We start from the raw sequence: 21,687 nt of genomic DNA, 5'->3' as shown, positions 1-21,687 counted from the left end.
CACACTTTCACAAAGCCTTTACTGAGATATGTTAGAAGGTGTTTTGCCAGAAATATCACCCATACTGTTCATGCCCCAGACTTTACAAATAGCTTCATGCAGGGCTTGATTCTGCAAGGTTCTAGCAAACTGCTCCCAATCCTGCAAAGCACTTCAGTACGTGCTTAACTTTAATCATGTGGTAGTTCTATTGGCTGCTGGATTGAGCCCCTGGCTGGGAAGTTTAAAAAAGAGAAAAGGGGCTAAAAATTATAGGATAATATATATACAATAAGGGAAGCAAAGGAGCTTTGACTCCATGACAAGATGACATGATACAAACATTCAGAAAGATACACATTTAAAGAATCCATTTTGTGGACGAATGCCTTTTTGAATTAGCAAAAAGAACTGATGCACTGTCTAAAGGAAGTCACTGACTACATGGTCATGCATTATCCATCAAATCTGAACTAATTAGGTAAAGAGACAAAGTGGTAGAGGGTAATATCTTTTGTTAGGTCCACTTCGGTTGGTGACACAGACAAGATTTTGAGCTACACACAGCTCTTTTTCAGGTCTGGAAGAGCTCTGTGTAGCTCAAAAGCTTGTCTCTCTAACAGAAGCGGGCCCAATAAAAGACATTACCTCACCCACATTGTGTCTCTAATATTCCGGGACCAACACATCTACGACAACACTGCAAATAACTAACTAAAGATCTTTAAGTACAGCGAGTGGCAAAGGATGTCACATTGCTTGTTCGTTGGCAACAGGAATCTAGAGACCCATGCTTGGGTTTAAATTATAAAGGGAAAAAAAATTGTGAATCTGAACAAGTTTTGTAACCTAAAATCAGTCTCAGAGGTTCACCAAATCTCATACGCCACATGTTTCATTCATCCCTCGTTGGAAGGCAAAGACATGACAGCGAGAGAAAGTAGATGGGTTACATGCCGTTGCAGAAAGTGGGCCAAACTGGCTGTGTGGAAGGATCTCACTATTCTCCTCTCCTTCATCAAATCCACTTTCATTTGGAGTAGAAGTAATGGAGACAAAACTTGTACTCTGTGGAGAGGTGGTAGCCAATCAGGCTTCATTGCGATATACAATGCCTGGGAAGATACACACCTTTGGCCAGCATAGGGTTAAGGTTTATCCAAAAGACCAATCAATTCCCTTCCTCTGAGTTACCTGCACATCACAAAATGTAACTGTAACAATCTGTTATGTGAGTACCTCTTTGCTTGGCGGAGGCTGTGATGCTGAACTTGAGCTCTTTGGAAGCTCTTTCTTTTTTTGCTTGTGGTCGTGCTGAAGAGACAGCAGTTGGGTCTGATCTTTGGGAAGAGTCCGATGTAGCTTCTTATTGTGTTGCATTTCTTCCACCTTTTTCTAAAAACAAGCCAATGTTAACATTTTCATTTTTTAAGCATTCCTATTGGAATTCTTAAAGAGGCTTGCGTGAGCTGAATTTCAGTAGGAGTCGGATACCCAACTCTCTTAGGTCCCCTTGGAAAATGGCTAGAATCCTGGCTCTTGCAAAGTCTGATATAAACCAAAACTTCCTGCATTCGCATTTAAAAGAAGTAGAACCTAAAACAATAACGAAAAAGCCCTCCCGACAGCTCCAAAGTGTCCGCTTAATATTTTTCATTGGTGCCTTTCTAATACTCTTATGACTTTTCCAAAAGCCAGTGGCTTTATTGAAAGTTATAGTTTTGAAGGGTTCCAAGTTTCCAATTCAATATAAGCAATTCACCTGTTAAAACACAGTGAAAACACTGTGGCCAAAATGCTAGACTTGGCGTCTGTTACCAGATCAAGGTGGTGAAAATATTTCCATTTCAACTTCATTTCATGAGGGAGAAAGTGGGGTTGGTTATATTCAGAAGGAAAATAAAGGAGCTGGGGATTTACATTAAAGATGGGCTGATGTTTGTGGGAAGGATATAGGATAACTATATTTTCAATCAGGTCAAAAGTAATTGACTGAGATTATTTTAATTGTATACCATACATCATATAGTTTCTTAGGTATACAAGTTCACTAACTTATTCAGAAAGTGTGTGTGTATGTGTGTGTGTGTGCGCGTTGGGGGGGGTGTTTCCTGGACCTTCTTTTCCAGGAAGACAAGATGAAATAGGAGACAGAAGACATATGCCCCAAGCCCATCTCATGTACATTGTGCTCAGAGGGATCAGATGGATCTGCTTTGTAGTCCATTTCCATCTTTTGATTGTTTTATGTAATCATCACTTTCTACTTTACTTTCAAGGAACAGAAGAAATATCCCAGATCTGATCTGGCAGTATCCTATTGTATGTATTAAGACTTTCAAATTTTCTGACTTTACTGGGAAATATAATCCAATCTAAATCACCAGGAAATGCACATAAAGAAAGGGCCAGACTTGCACAGCTCACACAGAAGCCGGAAAGCTGCCATGGTCTTTTATGTAGAGAGGTCCCCAGATGTATGCCAGATTTGGCATACACCACCCTCTCTTGGCCTTCCCCAGCACGAAAGATAAGTGGGAGCTGGGGATAAGAGGGTGCTGTGCTCCAGTCATCACAGGTGTGACGGTGTACTCCATAAGGCTTCATGGGAATATGTTATGAATGTATATATGATATAACTGGAATATGTTTGATGCTACATATGCCATGTAACATATCTCTGTAAAAGTTATGATCTACTGAATCTATTAATCCTATTTGTATGCATGTATCATTTTTGTATTCAAAGTTATGATTATTGGCTGGGCACTGGCTTGATTTTTAACTAGCCTTTGTAAAGCATTTTGTCAGCTTCTTGAGAAAGCAATGTGCAAATTAATTGCCCAATCAAGAAGCACTTAAGGGACAATGGATCTTGGGAGGCTCCAATCCACATGAGAAGTCGACATGAGGATGTTCAAGGGAGCAGGTAAGCAATGGCTGCTGCCTGTAAAAACTGCATGGACATGTGACTTGCCCATGTGACTCCAAAACTCCATCTTGGAGCTGGACTTTGCATAGGGGAGAGGAGGGGGTCTCCACCCAGAGGAGAAAGTCTATTTAAACCCCTGGGAGACTCTTTCATTTGGTCTTCAGCTGGCTAAAGAGAGAGCCTCTCCACCCCCCAAGATACCTGAAGGAGACTGGAACAAAAGACAGTAACTACAGGGGGTGTAAGTGATTGCTGGATCCAGACTAGCAGGAGACTAGTCTGTAAAAGGAAGCTTACTGGAACTGGTGAGGTTTTATCTGTATTCAGTTTTCTTAGACATAGACTGGCGTGTTCTATTTTATTTTACTTGGTAATTCACTTTGTTCTGTCTGTCACTACTTGGAACCACTTAAATCCTACTTTCTGTATTTAATAACATCATTTTTTTACTTATTAATTAACCCAGAATATGTATTAATACCTGGGGGGGGAAACAGCTGTGCATCTCTTTATCAGTGTTATAGAGGGTGAACAATTTATGAGTTTACCTTGTATAAGCTTTATACAGGGTAAAACAGATTTATTTGGAGTTTGGACCCCATTGGGAGTTGGGCATCTGAGTGTTAAAGACAGGAACACTTCTCAAGTTGCTTTCAGCTAAGTCTGCAGCTTTGGGGCACGTGGTTCAGACCCTGGGTCTGCGCTGGAGCAGACTGGCGTGTCTGGCTCAACAAGACAGGGTGCTGGAGTCCCAGGCTGGCAGGGAAAGCAGGGGCAGAAGCAGTCTTGGCACATCAGTCGGCAGTTCCCAAGGGGGTTCCTGTGATCTAACCCGTCACACCAGGTGAGTGCACAGCCTCTACTGGGCTGTTCTTAGTAATTTTTGACATGCACCGTAGCAGAGTAAGCCTTAAGGCATGAGCTGAAGGACAGGAGGGTTGTGGCTTTACAGACCAGTTAAGTAAGGAAGTTCTACAGGTAAGGAACAGCATGGAAATAACTGCAAAACGTAGGGAGAAGAGATCTGGCATTGCTGGAGGAATAGAGATGACTCAACACTATACAAGTAGAGAGGGGCAGAGTTGCCAGGGTCTGTTAAGGTGAGGAAAAGAACCAGTCAGTAAATGAAAAAAGCCCCCCTATAGGAACGAGACTCCATTAATGAATTTAGACTTCAGCCACAGAAACAAGGAGCCATGAATTGCATCAGTAAGTCCTAGAGTTATACCTGCTTCCTTTCTGATTTCCTCTGGCCGTCCACTTTGCACATTTCCTCGTCAACAATTCTCTTGTCATCCTCACACTTCTCATCTCTCCGCTGAACTGCCTTAATTTCTGGCCATCTCTGCTCATATTCTTGCTGCTTCCGGAGCTCTTCTTCTCTCTTCTGATGCTGAATAGGTGCCAGGGAATAACATTGTTCATTTTAAATTTTACTTCTTTGCTTAAAGATTATTAGTTATGCAATTAGCTATACACTTTTTATTAATAATTATGAGACATCCCCAAAACAGAAGGCCCAAAAACATTCCTGGAGAAGTATCAGAGGGGTAGCTGTGTTAGTCTGGTTCTGTAGAAGCAGCAAAGAATCCTGTGGCACCTTATAGACTAACAGACGTTTTGCAGCATGAGCTTTCGTGGGTGAATACCCACTTCTTCGGATGCAAGAAAGCTCATGCTGCAAAACGTCAGTAAGTCTATAAGGTGCCACAGGATTCTTTGCTATTCCTGGAGAATAATCAGTGGTGGAGGTGGGGGAAACACTTGTTATGTATTCTAATATGACCCAACAGAAGTTGGTGGTTGTGTTTACTATTAAAATAACTATCAAGCTTCTGGGATTATATCCTAGCCACACTGAGGTCAATGGGAGTTTTGTCAATGGCAGTTTTGCCATTAATAGTAATGGTACCAGGATTTAACCATTGCTGTCTGGTCAACAAGCCCCAATCGTAGAATTCCTTATTTCAGCACATGGCATTTTGATAGGGAAGAGTTATCTGGAGTGCTTAGATTTTGTTGGAGCAGTCTGGTGTTTCAAAAGCATCAGCTTACCTGTCCTATAATGGCTTCAGAGGTCATGAAAAGCCATGACTCTGATTTAGCAACTGCAATGCAACCCCACGAAAGCAGAGGGCAATCTTATCACAGGTACCAGCGTAGTTTGGATTCACAAGTACATTGAGTCCTTGAACTTGGACTATGCACAGGAGCAAGGGAATAAGAATTCAACCTCTGTTTTGCCTACCCATTCCTGGGGTCCAACCACACCGAAGTAAGTGGGGTTACACAGCAACTTCCCAGAGCACATGGGCAAGGAGTTAGCAGGAAGTGGGTAGAACCTTTAAAAAAACGGATTAATCTCAGCGGTCAGAAGCCCCAAATTTCTACCAGGGTTAAAGATTCCAAACCAGATGGTGATGAGAATTTAACACAGCTTTTTTCTTTCAAAACCTATTTTTGAAATTGGCATATTTTCATTTGTCACCGATTGATATACGTGGATTACAAATACGAGCCATTTCCTACATCCTCCAGCCTCTTCCTCCGCTCTTTTTCTTGCTCGATTCGTTTCTGCCGATCTGCCTGCAGCTGCTTTTTGTATTTCTCCTGGTCCTTTAGCTGCTGCTGCTGGAGCTGCTGCTGTCGATGAGGGTCAGACCGGTTTTTGTTCTCCTGCTGCAGCCTCAAAAATTCACGACGGAGCGTTGATTCACCAGGGAGATTAACTATGGAACTGAAACAAAAGGGAAGTTTCTATAAGACTCACCATAACATTGAAGCTGCACAGCAAGTATAACATGTGCTGGGAAATGGCTTGCTGCCTGTGCTAACAAATGTAAATGTTCCAATAAATCTCCACAGAATCATTCTCTATAGGCTGGCCATGCTTCGGTATTTACTGTACTACACTACAAAATCCAGACTGAAGCTGATTATCTGTTCCTTTGTTTGAGACATTCCCTCCCCGTTCCTGGGTAATTATGAAAACAACATTTTACAGACACCTTACACTCAACATTTAGATGCAACAGCTACAAGCGAGTCATTGCTAACTGGGTACCGCAGAGCATTAGGGGGTTAGAATATGGTAAGAAACCCCATCTAGCTGAGGAGAGATGCCTTTGATGAAAATGCCTTGGTTAGTCCAATATTACACACAGCTAATAAAATTAACCTTGGTTCTCCTTCATCTTCATCCAGTTCATCATCTTCTTCCTCACTTCCAGTAAACTCATACTCTGTTTCGTCTATAAAAAAACAACCCAGATAAGGAGTATATTACCTCCCAATACTAACCTAAGTAATGGTTCTACAGAATCACAGCAAATTACTTTAGAGTCCGATTCAGAACCCACTGAAGCCAATGACAGGCTTGTTTTGACTTCAATGGATTTTGGATCAGGGCCCTTTATGTATCAGATTGTAAGAGTTTTAAAAGTGTAATGGAAGAAGGAAAAGAAAGACATCTTCAACTAGTCATTAATGGAACTCCTTACGGAAGGAGTAGATGGTTCAGGAGATTATGGATGGTTACCAAGTTTTTCAACGTTAGGTCACCCATTCAAACCCAGCTCAGGTGATCTGGGAAAGTCAATATGAGTTAGGAAACTAACTCCTTTAGAGCCCTTTGAAAACCGAAGTCTAAAAGGTTGTTCCCATTGAGTGGTGTACATTAAATGAGTTTCATTGATCTAGTCTACTTTTCAGTAAGCAGGTGTCCACATTGGAATCAACCAGAAGAAGCCAAAAAACAGTGGCAATATCTGGAGAAGGGTGCCTCAGAACAGGATTTGAGGCATGTTGGTGTGTTAGGAAGCTTGCACTGCCATTGCCTGCCCTAAATGCATATGAAAATTAACAAAAATAATTAAATGCAAAAGAGAAACTGGTTAACCTTGTTAACTGGTTAATCTGAGCTTTAGCATAAACAAGTCATGAAGAAGCAAAGTTGTAACTCTGAAGTTCTTTCCAACGTTTATCATGAAGGCAGTTCTTTGAAGTTTAAATTTCATCCCAACATGATCAGCATCTTTATTTCCAGCTTGGCACAATGTGAAAGTGGGTCTCTGCAACTTTTTTTTAAAGTTACTGAAGCGTATAATGAATAGTAACATTGCTCACCATCAGGTGAACTTTGACTATAAGTAGGATTTCCCCCCACAATGTAGTTTTCTAGCATTTATGTAATTATTACCATTAGCTTTTTCACAAGTGGCAAATGTGTAACCTTTTAATAAGTTGTTTTCCTACTCATGTTTGCTACTGTTTGAAATGCTTTGAGATCCTCAGATGACAGGTGCTATAGAATGTAGTAGTATTATTATTTCAGTAAATAAATTATACCTTGCAGCAGTAGTTTCATTTCAGATACAAAAATCTCATTGTGTCAAACCAATACTTAGACTTTATAAAGCACTTTTGACCTTCATTGCACTTTACAAACAGGCTCTAATATTCAACTAATCTTCACAATGCCCTTGTGAGGTGTAAAATATACAGATGGAGAAAGAGAGGCAAAGATGCTGAGTGGCCACTAGACCATGGCTTTCTCTCTCTATGCTGCATGGCTGATATCATGCAACATATGGTCATTTATTCAAAATCAGTCATTTAGTCCAAAACAGATTCTCTTCTAAATTTTGCTTTGGAGAACAAAGTTAGAGTTTGTTTTAGTTGTTACAAACTCAGATTCTTGGTTTTGAACAAATCAGTAGGTTGGAAGCCCAGGTAGGAGTAAAACAAAAGATATGGATTTATTGATCTCTTCTGTGTGATTTAGTCACTTGGGGCCCAAAAGAGCTCCTGGCAGCTCTTGTACAGACATTTACATCCTGATTTTCAATGCACTTAATGCACTGAGCTCCTTTGAAAATCCAGACATTTATCTAGGTGATTTAATGGGAGCTGATTTCTGTTGAAAATCTGGGCCCAGATGAGTGCTGAAACGTTCTTAAAATTCCAGCCTCGGGTCTGACCCTGCAATCAGCTCCATGCAGACACATGCTGTAGGTGAAATCCTGCCACCACTGAGGTCACTTGCAACTTGCAAGACTCATTGTCTTCAATGGGACCAGAATTTCACCGGGTCTGCATAGAGCTCCACCTTCCATAAGGCTCTGTGCAGGATGAGGGACTATGGTTGCATTATTTTTAACCTGACCTTTCTCTCCCTTTTTCTTCCTGGTCCTGTCCAGGTGGTCTTTCAGCATGATGCGCACTTGCCGTTCATTCTGCATGTCTCGGATAAAGGAATGCTTAAGCAAAGTTTCAGTGGATGGACGATGCACGTAATTTTTAACTAGGCAACTTTCAACAAAATTAAGAAATTTCTTGGACCTGGGGGAAAACAACAACAAACAAACAAAATCAGAAGAAAATAAAATTTTGCTTAAATTTACATAGCACCTTTCAGCCTGCAGGATCCCAAGACACTGTATTTGCAAAGTTTGCTTTGGCTAGCACTAAAACACAGCCTCCCCTGGGGTGGAATACAGCAGGAGTTTTATCAGTATATCACACCACTACCTGAAAGTTTAGGACACAGAGCAAGGAAGAATTCTAGGACAAATTCTGCTCTCTGTGACATTCCGGTGAATTTACACCAATGTAACCGAGGGCAGAATTTCACCTCCTGTATCCAGTTGAAATAGTAGGGGAAATTTAAGGAGGCAGTAATTACCTAAATTGGATTTTGACTATAATAATAAGACTATCACCACTACTCTTACAAAAAGTCCATAATGACCATACATATCAAAGACCACAATTTTATGTCTCATCTGAAAGACAAACACAATTCTCCCTAAATTCATGCTAGGGAATGTGTTCATTACTGATGTATCTGGATACAGTGCCACCTTCTGGCCCACCAACACTACTGCCTGCAGCACCCTGGGTTTTCCTCGGAGGTCTCCAGACAAATACTGATCAAAGCAACCCCACGTAAGCCATGTCTACATTGGAATTTCAGCCACCAGTGCAAGTCCCTAGCAGAGGCACAGTTTACACCAAGGCAGTGCAATTTGTACCAGGGCAGCTTAGCAGGGTTTCAAATTGGGGTAATCTGCCCCAGTGCAGATCATTCTTCTCAGATATGAATTGTGTCAATACTTGGAGCTCACATCAGTAGCAGAGGGGATTATATCAGTAGCAGAAATACCAGCATAGACAAAACCTAATTTGTAAGATTTGATAAGATCACAGTCTCTGAGCTGCAGGCATCAAAAACCCACAGAAGCCTGAGGCTGCTAAAATATATTTTAAAAATATCTTTACCATTTTCTGGATTTCAGTTTTGGGGGAGGGTTTCGTGGAATGAGAAAGAGAGCTCTCATGGGATGCATATCACACAGGGCTGCAAAGGAAAACACAAGCTATTAAAGAGTACGCGAAAGCAGTGCCAGGTTTCCGCTGGCCTTTGACCCCTTTGACCCAGGGTGATGTGGGTGCGTGGAATAGCTCATTCTTCCTGTTCCAAAGGATGGAAGTGTCCTTCACAGGAGTTCAATGCTATTCAGTGGAATTCACTGCCCAGAGGAGGAAAAGCTTTGCAGCACAGGAGGGCTCTGAGTGGGCCGGACTGTACATTGCTCTAGCTGAGATGTAAGGATCCAGTAAAAGGAAGGACTCCACTGAAATGATTAATGCACCATTCAGACTTTTAAGGCTCTATATCTCTGTTCAAAACAAAGGCCAAAGAATGCTTGACTGGATTATAAAACAAGCACATTTTCATAGCGATGAAAGGACATTTACACCTCAATGTGAAAGCCAAACTCTGGATCAAAATGTTTATCTTATTTTAATATGCCTGGTTTACAGTTGAGATAAACAATAAACTAGATGTTAACAAACCTCCTCGCTCGATAGCATGCGGCATAAGGGAAAAAGAAGGAAGAGAAAAACCTGGCATGGGAACTGGTACATTGCTCCAGTGGAGTTGGGCATATGGCTAAGAACACGTTTTGGCTACACTGTATTTAAGGACTCTGTGCCCACTTATTAGACCAATCGGTGCTTTCTAAACAGATTCCATCACTGGGCTTGGTGCGCTGGTTTTTTCTCTGTACACTCACTCCTGGATTTGTTGTAGAAAGTCGATGCTGAAAACAGAACTAAAAAGTAAATCCTGTCCTATCCCAGAAAGTCCACCCCGTACATTTCACTGAACATTCCCAATGTGTCACGTTTGCTGGGTGTGGAGTGGAAATGTTGGCGGATGGTTGCCCCTCCAAAATGCTACTGCAGGCTGAATGACACGGATGGGGACTATCAGGCCTGATCATCTCAGGGACGTGGGTGTAAATCAGAAGTAACTCTATGGCTGCATCTACTCTACACGTTGGAGGTGCGATTCCTCTGCTCATGGACACTTGCTCTTGCAGAGCTAGGGAGAGCATAAATAGCAGGGGATGGGCGGCAGCAGCAGAAGCATGGCTTAGCCGTGCCACGTACAAACCTGCCTGAAACGGGTGGGTACACAGTTGGCCTGGCTTAGCCATACCTCAGCTGCTGCTAACCGTGCCACTGTGGCTGCACTGCTATGGATACTCATGCTAGCTTGATGAGAGCTAGTGGGGGAATGACAACCCTAGCTCGTAATGGAGATGTTCCTATTATAGGCAATGGAACCCCACCAGCGTAGAACAGGTATGAGAGAAGCATCAGGCTCTATTGTCTCATTGTTTCCTGGTGTTCTGATAGATGTCTGTCTGTATCCACCTATTGTTTCTTGTCTGATACTTGGATCGTAAGCTCTTTGGGGGCAGAGAGTGTTCTGTGTCTGTACAGAGCCTAACACAACTGAGTTCTGGTCTATGCCTGGGGCTCCTAGGTGCTACCTCAATAGAAATAATAAATACACTATCGTACCATCCCTAAAATTTGCCTACTAGTATTAGCCCATGTGAAAATACAATAAATAAATACAACTGAAATGAGGAAATATGGTGTGAAGTAAGAATGTTTGTTACATTAAAAAATATCCTCTAAGACTCATCCTCAAGACTAAGCTCTAGCTAGACTGGAGGATGATTTGTGAAAATGCTTTAGAACTCAGTTTGGCCTGACTTGTATCTTGACTGGTTGATAAACACAGCCCAGGTGCTTTCTAGCATAGGCCAGGTCCTAGACTATAAATAGGATCCCCTCCAGCAGGTTCAGCAATTGCCAAACACCCCTATTGTGTCTTCACACCCATTAAGCTGCAGAACATCCCACATGCCTTGTGCTCCTAGGCACAAATCTACCCTATTGCACAAGGGTAATAGTCTACAACAATGCTAGATAACCAGGACCCTGCATCTAAATTACATTCTGCAATTGTGTCTTATATCAGGAGTATCTGACTTTGGTAGATAATGTTGAAAGAAAATTTATGCCAGAAGCATGTTGACAGAATTGTGGTGCCATGTGGCTGCAGGAGAGTGTCTCGAGGAGCAAGAAAATTGCAGGAGCGGGGAGTTCATGGAAGCAAATCAGAATTGTGATTGAAGTGTGGCTGAAGTATTTTTGCTGTTCTGGGACAGAGGGTCTCACTCCACAGATCTCCAAAATTGCTTTGAGGGGGGAATAGATGTAATCATTGTGAAACTCAGGAGTGAGCAAGGCACTTACCCCAGACCAAAATTCTGTCTCTGGGTGGCCCCATCCTCCATTACGCTGCACCTCGGACAGCCACTTACACCAGTGCAAAGTGGGAGTGAAACGCTCCCATTCAGATTTGGTCGTGTTTCGCTTCAGTAGCATTTTCACTTTGCATGACTGCATGGGCTGCAGCACAATGGAGAACTGGTTCCCTTGATGGGAAGGCCAAAGAGGTGAATTAGCCCACTGACGCACCGTGGAGGTGAATAGCTCTTTCTTGACATTGGCCCCTAGTCCCACCTCCTGGAGGAATCCTCCATCTGGAATTACAGGGTGAAGACTCATGCCACAACAGGAAGGGGGACCATTTTCAAGGGGTGCTTTTCTCTGGAGAAGCCCCAGAACTAAAACTGTCCCACATTTACGCTGAAGCTTTAATCGCTCTTGCTCATCTATATCCACATGTAACCATCAATGAAGTGACACTACTAACCTCAGCTCTAGAAGGCAAGATACGGCTTCCCTATCTTCCCAAAGGCAGGCAAGGGGTGACGAAACACAGGGAGAGAATCAAAAGAAAAAAGAGCACGCAAAGGAGCAGAGATAGGAAAAGAGTCAAATAACTAATTATTTGAAAAGAGTCAGTCAGAGCTGAATGCAGTATACACGCCCTAGACGAGCAGGAGATAAGCCAACCTAGCAGGACAGAACGTGTCTATGAAATTTAGGCTAACTAGTTAACAAAGAACTATACCCAATCACTTACGAGGAGCTCCTTCTGCCATTTCTATAGCTGTGATTCCCAGAGACCACAAGTCACTCTGTAGGAAAAGAAACCGTGAATGACGTAACTTGTAGTATGTAGGGTTAAAAAAAAACCCATAATGCTTGCCTAGAGTTTCATGGAAGGGTATTTTCTTGTGAGCAATATCCATTTTGCTCCCTCCCGTTCCCAGCTGAGCCTGTAGGAAATGTGCTAATGGCCAGCTTTCCATTTCCCACACAACTTGGAACAGCTGATTCATCATTAAAATAACTAGCCCCGAAATACAGACCTTTCATTTTTAAAACAAAAGTTCCCAAATATAGAAGGGCCCATGTGAAGCTATGGCCCAGATTCTCTCCTCTGTTACAGAGGAGGTGCACAGGTGAGACCCACTGTGCCAAATACTGCTCTCACCCCACTGCTTTCCTACACTGGTTGAAGGGAGATGGCAGTCAGCCCCATGGAAGGTATTTCAATCCATGGACAAGTTACCAGCCAATGGGAAGAAAAGCAGAACTATGTATTTAGATTTACATAGAAATATAAACTTAGTTCAGTTAGGTCAGACTGGAGTCTCCTCTATGAATATTACATGGCATCATAAACCCAAGCGGCCAGATTCTGATCACAAAGGTGTAAACCAGGCGTAATGCTATTGACTTTAAGGGCGTAACCAGGCTTCCACTTGTTTAGTGGTGTGCAACACTTCTCTCTTTTTGTGGACATATGCAACTAGGCAGATTCATTTATCCAAATACATTTATGGGAGATCTCTATGATTATTATATAAAAGATAAGGACACCCTGAAGTCTCATAGTGCTTTGTTAGGCAGAAAATGAGACAAAATACTGGCAGAAGGCAAATCCTTGGAGACTTGGAGCAAAAGTCCTTAATGGACAGCTACTCATGTCTGACCTGGCCCTAAGACGACACCTTCACAATGTATACAGTGCAAAGCCAACCCACAGTGCTTTACAAGGCTGGAAACAACTTGCATTGCAGACTGTGGGCCTGATCCCGAGGAGGACACTGGATTTCAGTGGGAGCTGGAGAGGGTTCAGGCTCAGGTCCTGTGTCATTTAACTAATGACTGAAAGCAAGAAAAGGGAGGTCTTTTAGAAAAAGTTCTAAACGAATGGCCACCCACTGTAGTACAGTAAGGGTATGTCTTCATATCCGCCGGATCGGTGGGCAGCGATCAATCCAGCGGGGATCAATTTATCGCGTTTAGTGTAGATGCAATAAATCGACCCCTGAGCGCTCTCCTGTCTACTCCTGTACTCCACCTCCGCGAGAGGCGCAGGCGGAGTCAACAGGGGAGCAGCAGCAGTCGACTCACCACAGTGAAGACACCACGGTAAGTCGATCTAAGCACGTTGACTTCAGCCACGATATTCATGTAGCTGAAGCTGCGTAACGTAGATCGAAAACCCCCTCCCCCAGTGTAGACCATGGCTTAGACTCTGGTGATGATGGGACATGCAGGCAAGCTTCAGGTAACTGTGGGCTGATGCTTAGGGGTATACGGAGAAACCAGAGCTAGGAAGGGCTGCATTTTTTGGTGGGATGTTTTTTTATTTTTTTAAAAGCAGGACCCGTGAGAAATCATGGGCATAGCAGAACAGCTTCCTGCTTTCCACTCACCATATCAGCCATGTTTATAAATACTTGCCCTAGTCCACACTTCTGAATAACAACGCTGTCTCTGAATCAGCACTTTGGAAACCCCCGGCTGATCAGCGTTGGACTGCAGTCTGTGGAATCTGGCTGGAGCTAGGGCAATGTGGGCATAGGTTATTCAACACAGGGACACCACACAAACTGGGGATACCCTTCAGTCATCACTAGAAAATGTGCTAAATGGGAATAGAATTGGGGGTATGGATAGGAGCTAACGGATAACCTTCTTGAGTCTTTGGGGTAAGGTTTATATAGTATGAAAAAAGGCAACAAATAAGTCTTTGGACCGGATTCTCTCTTACGTTAAGATGCCTTTAAATGGGTGAAAGGCCATTTTTCAACTGTGGCAAAGCCGTGTAAATCAGAATCATGCCCTTTGACTCAGTAGAAAACAGAGGTACTAATATGAGCTCTGAATATCCCACAGCTGGAATAACAGATGTAATTTTGATGATCCTTCTGTTACCCAGTTGTTATAAGGACAAGATGCACAAAAGAAGGCAACCACCCCAACACAAGGACTTGGACAGAACAGTCATTCAGAAAGCATTCTTTGGAAACTGTCCTATGTAGTGTGTGCAGATATGTAAATGATGACAGTGGTGCAAGCAATTCAACCAGAGGCTGACAAACAGTATCATGTGCCTTTTTAGAGCCAAATCAGCATATTATAATAGTAAGGGGGACAGCCAGAGAATTTTTTGATAGCCATTATATGGTATCCAAATTACAGTGTGCCCAGTTGGCCTCAGAAGAATAACAAATACTCTATCTATTTCTTTGGTGTCAGTGAGGAGGATATTTGGTTCATGGTTGTACAGTGACATGAATGAGTTGAGAGAGTATCTCACCAAGAAAACAGTCCAGATATAGTCATAAGGACAAGACTCATATATTCATTCAGACTTTTTCTCCCGAGAGCATGATTGTGGGGAATGGTTAGTGATCTTTTCTGGAGGGAGGAGTCTTTTGTTGTTCTAAGCTAATAATTATACATGTGATATTATTGTAAATTTACCCCGGGGACTGTGCAATATGCATAAGGGAAAACAATTTGCTACCACAGAGGAAAGAAGCCATGTTAACGATACACTGCTTCTTAGCCACCTTTTTTAGGCCTTTTCACCCTAGCCATCTCCAGATATTGTGTCTTCCTTTCAGAGAATAAGCGATACTTTCGTACATTTCATTCTAAACATCTTTGTATTTCATTTTGTACGTTAACGGTTCACAAAGAAAATAAATTCATATTGAAACTCCTCTTTTTTTTTTTGGTCACAAACCGCATATTCAAAATACAGTTCTTTGCATGATTGTGGTTTTAAGGGAGGGTGACGCCTTTTTTTCAATTCTTTCGGTTAACTACTTGTAAAGGATGTCAATAGCAAAAGCATGTTTACTTTACTATTGATTCTAGATTCCTAACAACACTCACTCTGTAATCGTACGTTGAGTCTTGGTTCTCCTCGCAAGCTATGACCTCGGGTGCCATCCAATAGGGAGTTCCGATGAATGTATTTCTTCTCCCAATCGTCCTATCCAGTTGAGCGCTTACCCCAAAATCCACTGCAGAGTTAAGCAAGCGTAAAGTAATGAGCCAAGTAAATAGGACAAAATGTCTGATACGTTATTGCCTTTGCTTGGAAAGCAAATTCTAGGGTTGCAATGCATAGCTGATTTGAGCTCCTATAATACAGGGTTTCCAATGGAGCTTACTGCAGAGATGCTGGGAATTAGCCACTTTCTATTTATATCAGACAGTCCAAAAGGAAAATTTACAAGTAACACGATCCATGCTAAGTTTGGCAGAATGGCTACTGTAGGGATGTACTCCCATGACAATAATAATACCTAACTCTTACATAGTGCTTTTCATTGATCTCTATGGAATATAATATATACTTGGATTAAGCACTACTTTGGGGGTGTCGTGGGGGGTTTAAGATTTTCAAATGGTATTTTAATCTAAAATGAAAACCTACAAATAAGTGGTTAGGTGTGACTGGGAGATGTCTAGTATTACTGCTGGTGGTTAAAGTTGGATAGGGTCAGCACATTAGTGAGGAAATGGATTGCTTTGTTCTGAATGGTTTCACAGACCTTTTTTTGCTGCACTCCTATCTCAGAATATGCTCGGGGAGTGCACTGTTTTATCCATCTGTTAAGTGCATTAAGAGGAGTAAGTTATGCTGTGCTCTTTTAGGCTAATGGGCAGTGGCATCTCAATATGATTTTTTAGTTGTATTGTCAAACATCATTGCTCAGATAATAAATAGGACCCACATTCAGTAACTGTGTGTTTGTATTAATTAAAAAAACACCTCTGCACAATATCAGATCAATTGGGAAAAGGGTATAAATAAAGCTGAGTGTTACTCATCGAGTAGCTACAGTAGTATCCAATTAGTGTAAACAGCAGAGGAAAAAGAGATTAGGAAGGGTACAACCCTATTATTACCCATGGCACCAATGAGCAGATTTTCCTGCTTGACTCCAACGAAGCAAATTATTTGCATGCAACTTCTGGTACATCTATTGATAAACAGACCTCAGAGAACCATACTGCAACGTGAAATTATTGTAGCACTAAATTGTGTAAGTTTATCTAATAACGGGTGGGCGTCTATTCTTTGAAGCATCATGCATTCTGTATTTTGGATGTGAAATGTTAGCCTTTTATATAAAGCCCATTAACAAGGTTGAATGGCATTGGATCTCTGAAGTCTGAGTTTTCCAGCTTCTTGGCTTTTAGACATGGCTAAGCAAAATTTCTCTGGAAATATTTTAGTTTTACTTTTGTACTTTATAGAAATGTTTCATTACTGTCTACTCTCATAAAATACAGAGTACTTGCTTTATTTTTTTAATAGGTGAAAGACATGAGTTATGTTAGCAGCCAAACAAAGCAGCAAACAAAACAAAAAACAAACAAACAAAAAAGGCCTTGTTAATTTCAAGAAGTACAGCAGGAGAATTTGCCAAATGGAAAAAAGACTCTGTGAAATCCTGGGGTAAAACTCCCACTGACTTCAGCGGAGCTAGGATTTCGCCACATAGATCAGATCTTCACCAGGCGTCTGAGCTATGCTGCTTTACATTTACTGAGGATCTCACCCAGTATCTACACAGAATAATTTTTATTTTATTTTTGAACGCCTGAAACAATGAAACAGAGAAAACAAAAGAAAAATCCTACATGAGAAAAGCACCATTCTTGATACGCTCTCTTTAAAAATGGCCTGATATTCCCTGTGATGTCCTTTCAACAAACCAAACTCCTAACTGTTCACATTTGCTTTTGAGCTATTGACATTGTTTGCTTTCACAGAGCTAAAAGTTGTCAATAGTCTGCACACCGCGACATACCACTTGGAAGTGGAAATGAGAGGGCTCTCAAATACCAAATGTACCAAGGGAGGAAACTCTTGGTACATAACTTCATGCTGACCTTTAGACAGGGTGAAGTATGTGTCACGGCCTCAGCACTGACTATCAGTTTCATTAAAATCTCCTAACCCACTTCTAGTAGAAAAACGGCTTAGTGGAATTTATTGCTCAAAACTGATTTTTCTAAACTGTGTTGGCCAAAGAAGAGCTCTATGTAAGCTTAAAAGCTTGTCTCTCTCACCAACAGAAGCTGGTCCAGTAGCAGATATTACTTCCACCAACTTGTCTGGGCAGAAAGGACACAACAAGGATAATTTCTTACATTCTGAATTTGGTACTTATGCATAATGTAGTGTTGATGTGGGCTATTAAACAGGTTCTGAGTTTGACTCTATTGGGATGGTTGTATTTCAGATGAGGAGAGCAATTCCCATGCACAGAGCCTATAAAGACCTTTGGGATCCTTCTGTATGAAAGGCACCATATAAATGTAAGTCTTTACAACTATATTTAATCTATTTTTCACTCTTGGGTTATTAGATATCCTTTTCAGGTTAACATGGAAACCTCAGCATATCTTTAACTAACGGGGTTCTAGACAAAATTGAAAGAAACTTACCTAGTTTTACTTCTGCATTTTCTGTTAAGAGAACGTTCTGTCCTTTAATATCTCGGTGGATAACGTGATTCAAATGAAGATGTGCCAAACCCTGCAAGAAAACCACATGGTTCTAGCTTTTTTTTTTTTTAAATCAGTTTCATAGCTTTGGAATTTTGTCCCATTAAGTTCTTCTGCTTTGTTCTGGCTATAAGAATGGAGAAAAGGGACTAAAATTTACTAATCTAAAATTCTTTAGCTGCGATTGGCAGCAACACGTTCATTGACACTGTTTTAGCAGTAAGAGAAGAAAGCAACAATGGGTTTGATTTTCTTCTCGCTCCCACGGGTCTGACAGCAGGAGACCATCTCTGATGACAAGTACGAGGAGAAAGAGGCCCCAGAATTGCACACTGTAATTTCAGAATCAGAGGGATGCCCATTTACAGTATGTGTTAACGGCACACTAAAGAGGAAACTGGGGTGTGAACAGCGAAGTGTTTGCACAGCGCGCAGAGTGCTGTGTATGGAGTATGCAGAGAACAAAAGACTGGTCACAATGGATTAAATCCTGTATCGAGCCAGATTCCCGCAGACTTCCGTCACTGGTGATCACATCTCCATCCGAGACTATTTTAGTTTCAAAACATTAGTTAAACGAGGCTAGAAATAATGGAATATTGTATATTGAACTGATGCAGACGAGAAGCACAAGGCCCACCAAAAATGTTTGCCCTCTCTAATATGAGTGACTAGAAACACAAACAGCCTCTAACAAAATCCAACGTTCGTTCCCAATTTCCTTGCTGACAGGTCACTCTCCACACACGCTCTTCGTCAGTTTTCACAGGGAGGTGGGCGTAGCCCTTCCCTTTTGTCCTACACTAACGTGTATTTATCATCTTAAATTGCAGTATTTAAATTAAAAGGGGGCTCGTAAAGCCAAATTTTCTAATGGGGATGCCATGGTGGTGCAAGTAGAACAGCACGTGTCCACAAAAATTAACCTGCCTTTGCACTTGAACAATGAGTAACCGCGTACCTGCCCGTCTCACAGTCAGTTACCCGTTTGCCAGGGACAGACGGGAGGTTTTTACGCCTCCATTGAAAACGTGGCCGTTCATGTCCCCACATGGAGGCAGAATGCAGACTGTGGTGGGCCATGGTAATGATAGCAAGCTGAAGTCCCCGACAACAAAATTTCCAGGTGATCAGTAGAGCTACTCCATTCACGGGAAAGAGTAATTCCCAACAAGAGAACAGATGCCCCCAGTGACTCATGGATTTGGTATCTATTCAAATCTGCAGTCCAGTCCCAAATCCAAATGGGCTATTTGATGTTCTACCAGACAGACCACCCATCTCTGTCCCTATACAAATAAAAGACTTTAGGCCTTTGAAGTCTTAATGCACTATTTTAACATATGTCATTTGAATGGCAGTTCCCATAATATGTGTTTATCTTACTGTTATTTAAAAATGGTTAGAACTCCATGGTGATGATGATAGATCAGTATCTCGCTAATGGGCTTGGATCTTTTCAGCCTGGCTTGCTATATAACCCTTGCTACCAGGTTAGTCTGTGTTTCACAAAAAACAATGAGAAATTGGTTTGGTTTCTGTACTGTCCAGGAGAAATAAATAGCAAAGAATGAAGATTGGGCCCAGGAACTAACTTGGGACATCCTCTTTTATTGACAATAAAGCAGCCCTGGTGCCACATCTTGTAGTTATTACAGGAAACTCTTCACATTGTCAAGTGGCAATGAGCAAACTGTTAGCAAGACTCACCCTGAGAACCTCTCTGCAGATATACGCAATCCAGTCCTCCTTGAAACAGTTACCTTTTGTCTTCTTTACCAAATCTGTTACAGAGCCAGCTCCACAATATTCCATCACCAACTGCAGAGAGGCAAACACAGTATATATCCTTAACACAACCCCCATTTAAACACACTGTGCAAGTTCTGGTCTTACACAGTTAGGCTTAACTATAAACGGATGGTGCTACCTCCAACCTCCAAGGATTGCAAGTGGAGTAAATTTTCATTTCACTTTGCTGCCAGTGTAAAACAATCCAGCAATGCCTCTCACTTATTACAGTTCTGTGAGCACGTCTTTCCTTACTAGAGCCAATTGCGGGGCGGGGGAGAATTTTGAGAACATTCAGAAAATGTTTTTGTTTCACATTTTTCAGAAAGACCTGATTTTGAAAAAAATGATCACAAATATTTTTACTGAATTTTTTGGTGTTTATTTTTCCTTCCTCCCCCATTTTTTGCTGTTTCCATTTTGCCACCGGAAAAAGGGGGAGGAAAAAAAAGAAAGAAAAGGAAGGAAAGACCTAAAAGGAACAAATGAAATCAAAACCAGGAAAACCAAAAACATGATTTTTCAATTTACATTTTCATAGGGGGGAAAAAAGGAATTCTGTGTTTTGGAAAAAAGGCGATTTATCTACAAAACTATTTTGTGTTTTGACTACCTCGGAGTCTTACAGGTACCATGTCACCATAAAATGTACCAAGCCCCACTTGTGCTCCTTCTCCAATTCACTTCTCAATCGTAAGTGGGGCAGATAGGCAGGCAGAAAGTCTCTCTCTTGCAAAGTGGTCCTCAAAGCAAAATCTGGATCACTTGAGTTAGACTCAGGGCTAAGCACACTGGGGCTCCCAATGAAGATTTGCTCTCCCAGGGAAATCTGATGAACACAGAAGGGATTCAACCCTTACCCAGAGCTGATCATCCTGGCCTGCAGGGCTCTGCTTTACAAATGCTCCATAATACGTCGCAATATTCCGGTGATGAGAATATTTCTTTAACATATTTATTTCCAGTTTGATTTCTTCCTCCTCGTTCTGTAGCAAGAGCAGAACACAGTAAACATGGTAACGTATTGATCATTGCATTGTTTTCATAACCCTCTGTTCTTTGAAATCAAGGGTGAGGCCTTCCTTCAATCACAGAAGCAAGCTCTTCATTCTTCTGTTTAAGACTGACCTGGCACCTAAATCACAAGCAGTTACAGCTTGAGCTCAACAGCCGCACCTGTCTAATTGTGGCTGTAATAGACCCGTATCCTGTGTGGACTGAGAACAGATGGGGACCTGTAACTCACTCCTCAGTGGGTTACATATATAGTCATTTATTCATGGAGAAATTAACCAGATTTAAGCAAAATAAAATATTACTACTAACATTTCATATTTAAATAGGGCTTTACACATTTTAAAGCATAGTACATACATCAACTAATCCATCCTCCTGATGCCCCCCAAGGAATTGATTATCCTCCTCATATTGCTGCTGGGGAAACTGAAACCAAGAGAGGGGAAGTGACTTGCCAAAGGCCACAAAGCAATTCAGAGGCCAAGCCAGGATTAGAACCCTGTTCTGTTCTCCTCTTTTTAGGGTTAGTCTAGCAGAGTGTAGAGCTGCCTACAAAAAGCTGGACAACAGTCAGGCATCTGGAGTGCAGAAACCACTGCCTATCATGCTGAGGAGTATTGCATCCATGTGCTCCCCTGTTTGCCTGTCGTACCTACCTGTTGTCTCTTGTCTTATACTTAGTTTTTAAACTCTTTGGGGCAGAGGCCATCTTTTGTTCTGTGTTTGCACAGTGCCTAGCACAATGGGGTTCTGATCTCTGGCTGGGACTTCGGAGTGCAACCGCAACATAAATAAATAACAGCACTATAATGAATTAGAAATAATGTCATTGGTAGCATCTAGTGGCATCCTCCATGAGATTATCC

At 41.7% G+C, this 21,687-nt stretch overlaps 1 protein-coding gene across 4 annotated transcripts in view; it reads right to left on the bottom strand.

Annotated features, from left to right (window-relative positions):
• The window catches only part of NRK (Nik related kinase), a 129,726-nt gene that overhangs the window by 53,552 nt on the left and 54,487 nt on the right, over positions 1-21,687 (bottom strand). For 3 of the 4 annotated variants that reach the window (XM_039489753.1, XM_039489754.1, XM_039489755.1), the window contains 11 exons: positions 20,665-20,790; positions 19,724-19,834; positions 17,954-18,044; positions 15,383-15,513; positions 12,267-12,321; positions 9,191-9,269; positions 8,076-8,251; positions 6,090-6,162; positions 5,441-5,648; positions 4,140-4,304; positions 1,219-1,374 (listed from right to left, as the gene is read on the bottom strand). In XM_039489753.1, the coding sequence (XP_039345687.1) occupies positions 1,219-1,374; positions 4,140-4,304; positions 5,441-5,648; positions 6,090-6,162; positions 8,076-8,251; positions 9,191-9,269; positions 12,267-12,321; positions 15,383-15,513; positions 17,954-18,044; positions 19,724-19,834; positions 20,665-20,790 (1,371 nt within the window). Of the gene's footprint in view, positions 1-1,218; positions 1,375-4,139; positions 4,305-5,440; positions 5,649-6,089; positions 6,163-8,075; positions 8,252-9,190; positions 9,270-12,266; positions 12,322-15,382; positions 15,514-17,953; positions 18,045-19,723; positions 19,835-20,664; positions 20,791-21,687 lie in introns of those variants that run through there. The other variant, XM_039489756.1, reaches the window with a different exon arrangement.

Source organism: Mauremys reevesii, linkage group 9 (assembly GCF_016161935.1).
Source record: "Mauremys reevesii isolate NIE-2019 linkage group 9, ASM1616193v1, whole genome shotgun sequence".
Taxonomy (NCBI): Eukaryota; Metazoa; Chordata; order Testudines; family Geoemydidae; genus Mauremys; species Mauremys reevesii.
Note: the sequence above shows the minus strand (reverse complement) of the source record. Positions and strands in the feature narration are given on the sequence as shown.